Source organism: Mobula hypostoma, chromosome 4 (assembly GCF_963921235.1).
Source record: "Mobula hypostoma chromosome 4, sMobHyp1.1, whole genome shotgun sequence".
Classification (NCBI taxonomy): domain Eukaryota; kingdom Metazoa; phylum Chordata; class Chondrichthyes; order Myliobatiformes; family Myliobatidae; genus Mobula; species Mobula hypostoma.
In genome coordinates, this window is record NC_086100.1 from 128,060,526 (window position 1) to 128,066,525 (window position 6,000).

Consider the following 6,000-nt stretch of genomic DNA (forward strand, 5'->3'; position numbering starts at 1 on the left):
GAGCTTGTAACCTGTAAGTCAGAAGGTCATGAGTGGAGGCAGTATCTAGGCTGATGCTTTTCTTTTGTGATCTTTGCACATCCAACATTGAAATCTTGATTTTTTTTTGGATATTACTAGATAGTTACAAGACCTCATTGTGAACACATTGGCTGCTGACTGTTTACAACAGTGACTAGGCTTCAAAAATAAAGCTCTTCAGATGCAATAAGGGCACAAAACATAGTAGTTAAGATGCATCGTCCTCTTTTCCAACTTAGTTTTCTCAATAGGCAATTAATGTTCTTCCAAATGAATAAACAAAATATAAGCTTAATAAGAGCACCTAATGCTAATAGCAATAGACAAAATCATAAGTATTGGTGTTTGCCTTCTGACAGCAATAGAAGTATTTTAAATTTTGAAATATGTTTAGTATTCTCCGCACAATATAAATGTATTCTATCACTCACCTGGCAGGGTCTGAAAATTGCCTTAGTTTTTGTGAGCAGGAATTAGGTGGGGCAAAATACAAGTACACAATATTATGTTTTTACTGTCAGTAAAGGGGTAGAAGTAGATGTTTTCTTACATCAGAATCCTGCATTTTGCTCTTTTGAATGAATGTTATTTGAAAGGTAATCTTCTTTCTCTTCACAGATTAAAGTCATGCACAACCAGCTCCTTCTGTTTCACAACTCTGTGTCAGCCTACTTTGCTGGCAACCAGCATCAACTTGAACAGGTGCTCAAACAATTCCACATCAAGTTGAAGGCTCCTGGTTCAGATGGACCTTCCTGGCTAGAGGAACAGTAATGTCTCAAAACTCAGAAATAATTGATGCGGTTATGAAATGTTTGAATTCTTTTTCATTTAATGCGGAGTGAGGCAGTCAGTACCCCAGATTGTGGTCAATGATATAGCTGTTTCTCACTTTTTGCTATACATTAATCTGAAATATTAGATTGAATATGATAATTTTATGCAACTAAATAAACTTTATAAAACCAAGACCTAAGAAAAAATATTCCTTTTTGTTACAGGGGTTAGAGGGGAATAGTTAGTCTAAACCTACATTCAGGTTTATACTGAAGAGTAACTGTAGATCTGTTTGGTGCTTTTAGGGTCACTACAATGTAATTGTTTGAGAATAAGATTCAGAGGCATTTTATATACATCCTTTCACAAAAAAGGCACCTGAGTTCACAAAGCAAGTGAACTGTTAAGCAAAATATAATGTCTTTACAGAGCAATGAGATAAATGGTATTAGAAAGAAGCACCTGTGCTGAATGAAATAGCTGGTTTAGCACTCGAAATTGTAACCAGTACCATACTTCCAATAGACTTTATTCAGTTAACTGTGTTAAATGCGAATCCTTGTAACAGAGTCAGGGAGAGAGAAATGTAACTTGTATTACAAATGCATCAAATGGTGACATAATAGTATTTGGAAATGTTTGTGAAAATTATATCTTGTTCCCATTAACTTTGTTTTCAATTGACGTCATTGCTATTTTCAAAAGGGTGTAACTCTAATTAAGCCACGACTGGCCTTATGTCTACTATTGTGTGCCTTGAACAATGTATTTTCTGTTCTGTCACATTCCTGAAGTTTGTGAAATATTTTTCTGTTCCCTATATCTTACCACTTCCAAGGGAACTGGGGGAATGGGCAGGAGGGAAGAGAGAGAAAAAAAATTGCATTATTAATCCCTTGTGATTCCACTAGCTACATTTGATTTTTGTCTTAATTTGCTCCTGCTCATGTGTTAATTCAGTTTCTTTCATACTATGTAAACGCTCTTTGACATTGATGCTCCCTACATGTAATATTTGGATTGCCATTCTGTAAAGCTTTGTGGCAATGCCATCTACATTCTGTATGCTTAATATTTAACATTAAATTAACCTCCTATTTTAATGTAAAACAATTGCTTTGTTTAATACTTTTTGTCAATCACTGTTTTGCTGTTAAAGTTGATATCCAGATTGTGCCTCATTATTATAAATATTCTATGTACAAATTAAAAGGTTCTTGCTGCAAGCCAGGTTTCTGAATGCTATACTTTAAAAATACTAAAACAGGACCATAGTGCTAAATGGAATTGAATGTGCATCTTTTTCATTTTGCTGCATATTCTTAAGTCTTTCCAAAATGTCCTTGCAATAAAGGGCTCTAACTTCATGGAGATCATGTATCTTGAATAGTATTTAAACTATTATTGTGGCTATTCTGTAGAAAATCTCTTATCCATGAAGAAGCATTTATTGACCAGTGGTATTTCCATAACAGAGTTGCTTTTAACAATTTATACAAGAAAAAAATAATATTGGAACTGTATTCTAACCTGCACCATTCACTGTTTTAATTTGAAAGCATTCATCACGATCTATTTGTAAAATGGTTTATTATTGTGTCATGTACAAAGGCACAGTGGAAAACATCCTGCATACAATCTATACAGATTAATTACAACAGTGCATCGAGATCATAGAAGGTAAAGTAATAACAAAGTGCAGAGTAAAGTGTTGCAGTACAGAGAAAGTGCAGTATAGGTTCATAGTAAGGTATTCGGTCACTAGAGGTAAACTGAGAGGCCAAGAGTCCACTTGTTTCATACTAAGGAAACATTATAGACATTACAGTCGTGTGTATAAGAGTGGGATAGAAACTCTTCTTGAGTCTGGTGGCATGTCCTTTCAGGCTTTTGTATCCTCAGCTCAATGGGACAGGCGGAGAAGAGAGAATGTCTGGGGTGGGTGGGATGTTTGATTATACTGGTGGCTTACTGAGATAAAAATGGTCTTCAGATATTCCACCACCTGATCTGTGCAGTTTCCAAGGATGTGACTGGGAGCACCATCTGGGTCAGTTGCTTTCTGTGGGTTCACTCTCCAGAAGACTGATCCTGCATCCTCAATGGTGCCTATGGGTTCAGGGTTGATGTGTAACGGAGGCTGTCGGTGTGGGTGCTGTTCGCAACATACAGTGAATGTGTTAAGGCTCATTGGACAGGGATGTACTGCTATTGCCGATGCTGTCTAAATTTATTTTGTAACACGTCATACCATGTAGGCCCTGCCACAAATGACGGCTGTTCTGGTACGTATTCTGTTTTGGACTGGTATTGTCTATTGACATCCCTGATTACGGAGGTTATATCTGGATTTCTTGTAAAGGTCAGGTTCACCTGATTTAAATGCTGCAGTCCGAGACTTCAGTTGGGAGGCACATCTCATGGTTCATGTATCTTGTCCTCGGGTACACAGGCCTCTCACTCTTGCTGATAAAGTCCGTGGCAGTGCAGACGTAGTCAGCTAGGCGGAGTAGTAAAAGCTTGTTTTTTTTAACAGTAGCATCAAATACAATGTCATCTTACTGACTCACTGCTTATTGAAGAAAAGGAAAATCATGCTTTTGTTTTTATACGCAAACAACAGGAATTCTGCAGATGCTGGAAATTCAAGCAACACACATCAAAGTTGCTGGTGAACGCAGCAGGCCAGGCAGCCTCTCTAGGAAGAGGTACAGTCGACGTTTCAGGCCGAGACCCTTCGTCAGGCCTAACTGAAGGAAGAGTGAGTAAGGGATTTGAAAGCTGGAGGGGGAGGGAGAGATGCAAAATGATAGGAGAAGACAGGAGGGGGAGGGATGGAGACAAGAGCTGGACAGGTGATTGGCAAAAGGGGATACGAGAGGATCATGGGACAGGAGGTCCGGGAAGAAAGACGGGGGAGGGACCCAGAGGATGGGCAAGAGGTATATTCAGAGGGAGAAAAAGGAGGGTGAGAGAAAGAATGTGTGCATAAAAATAAGTAACAGATGGGGTACGAGGGGGAGGTGGGGCCTTAGCGGAAGTTAGAGAAGTCGATGTTCATGCCATCAGGTTGGAGGCTACCCAGACGGAATATAAGGCGTTATTTCATCCTCTGTCGGATTCACATCTGCAATCGCCATTTTTTTGACTTTGTCATGTTAGGCAAAGATCGCAAAATCCTATATCTGCAGACCCCAGAGCCTGCTGGCCCAGACACTAGCAGGCATGAACTTCAGATTGCCTCTGCCATTGATCTCGCTGGCTCCAACACCTCAGGGCATATTCAAAACCTGGACTCCAGCAACGACCATGGACACCTTCAAAGCGATTGCGCAACCACCAACTGCGACTCCAGCCTTGAACTCCAGGCCAGGTCTTTATGTGCTGCTGTTGTGACTCCCGTCTCCCCTTCCCCCACCAATACTCTGCAATCCTGTCTCCTTCAGATCCCACCGTCAACTCCTGGGCCCTCAGAGGCTCCATCTTCCTCTCACCCCAACCCTCCCCTCTCCACTGACACCCCCAGCCTCCCCCCTCCCCCCCTCTGATCCCAGCTCTCATCCGTGCCGGGTCTTTACCATCCCCTCCGACCTTCAACTGTCGGAGGCAGAACGCTCTGTCCTCAGTAAGGGCCTCACGTTTGTCCCCCTTCGCCCACACCTCAGCGAGTTCCGTGTTCGCCACGATGCGGAACTTTTCTTCCGCCGTCTCCATCTCCGAGCCTACTTCTTCGGCAAGGACTCTTCCACCCTAACCGATGACCCCTTCTCCCGTCTTCAACCCTCCTCTTCTTCATGGACACCCCGCTCTGGTCTTCTGCCTGCTCTGGATCTCTTTATCGCTAACTGCCGACGGGACATCAACCGTCTCGACTTCACCGCACCTTGTCCCCATTCCAACCTCACTTCTTCGGAACGCTCTGCTCTCCACTCCCTCCGCACTAATCCTAACCTTATTATTAAACCCCGCTGATAAGGGGGGGTGCTGTTGTAGTCTGGCATACTGACCTCTACCTTGCTGAGGCACAGCGACAACTCGCGGATACCTCCTCTTATTTACCCCTCGATCGTGACCCCACTAAGGAGCACCAGGCCATTGTCTCCCACACCATCACCGACTTTATCCGCTCAGGGGATCTCCCATCCACTGCTACCAACCTTATAGTTCCCACACCCCGCACTTCCCGTTTCTACCTCCTACCCAAGATCCACAAACCTGCCTGTCCTGGCCGACCTATTGTCTCAGCTTGCTCCTGCCCCACCGAACTCGTTTCTGCATACCTCGACAGAGTTTTATCCCCCCTTGTTCAATCCCTTCCTACCTATGTTCGTGACACTTCTCACGCTCTTAAACTTTTTGATGATTTTAAGTTCCCTGGCCCCCACCGCTTTATTTTCACCATGGATGTCCAGTCCTTGTATACTTCCATCCCCCATCAGGAAGGTCTCAAAGTTCTCCGCTTCTTTTTGGATTCCAGACCTAATCAGTTCCCCTCTACCACCACTCTGCTCCGTCTAGCGGAATTAGTCCTTACTCTTAATAATTTCTCCTTTGGCTCCTCCCACTTCCTCCAAACTAAAGGTGTAGCTATGGGCACCCGTATGGGTCCTAGCTATGCCTGCCTTTTTGTTGGCTTTGTGGAACAATCTATGTTCCGTGCCTATTCTGGTATCTGTCCCCCACTTTTCCTTCGCTACATCGACGACTGCATTGGCGCTGCTTCCTGCACGCAAGCAGAACTCGTTGACTTTATTAACTTTGCCTCCAACTTTCACCCTGCCCTCAAGTTTACCTGGTCCATTTCCAACACCTCCCTCCCCTTTCTAGATCTTTCTGTCTCTGTCTCTGGAGACAGCTTATCCACTGATGTCTACTATAAGCCTACTGACTCTCACAGCTATCTGGACTATTCCTCTTCTCATCCTGTCTCTTGCAAAAACGCCATCCCCTTCTCGCAATTCCTCCGTCTCCACCGCATCTGTTCTCAGGATGAGGCTTTTCATTCTAGGACGAGGGAGATGTCTTCCTTTTTTAAAGAAAGGGGCTTCCCTTCCTCCACTATCAACTCTGCTCTTAAACGCATCTCCCCCATTTCACGTACATCTGCTCTCACTCCATCCTCCCACCACCCCACTAGGAATAGGGTTCCCCTGGTCCTCACCTACCACCCCACCAGCCTCTGGGTCCAACATATTCTCCATA

The 6,000-nt window shown here is 43.5% G+C and overlaps 1 protein-coding gene across 4 annotated transcripts in view; it reads left to right on the plus strand.

Annotated features, from left to right (window-relative positions):
- LOC134345594 (arfaptin-1-like) overlaps positions 1 to 2,097 on the plus strand; it is a 140,034-nt gene extending 137,937 nt beyond the window's left edge. For 2 of the 4 annotated variants that reach the window (XM_063046491.1, XM_063046492.1), the window contains one exon: positions 640 to 2,097. In XM_063046491.1, coding sequence (XP_062902561.1) covers positions 640 to 795 — 156 coding nt within the window. In that variant the 3' untranslated portion in view covers positions 796 to 2,097. The remainder of the gene's footprint in view (positions 1 to 639) is intronic. The other 2 variants (XM_063046490.1, XM_063046493.1) reach the window with 2 other exon arrangements.
- The last annotated feature ends 3,903 nt before the right edge of the window (positions 2,098 to 6,000 follow it).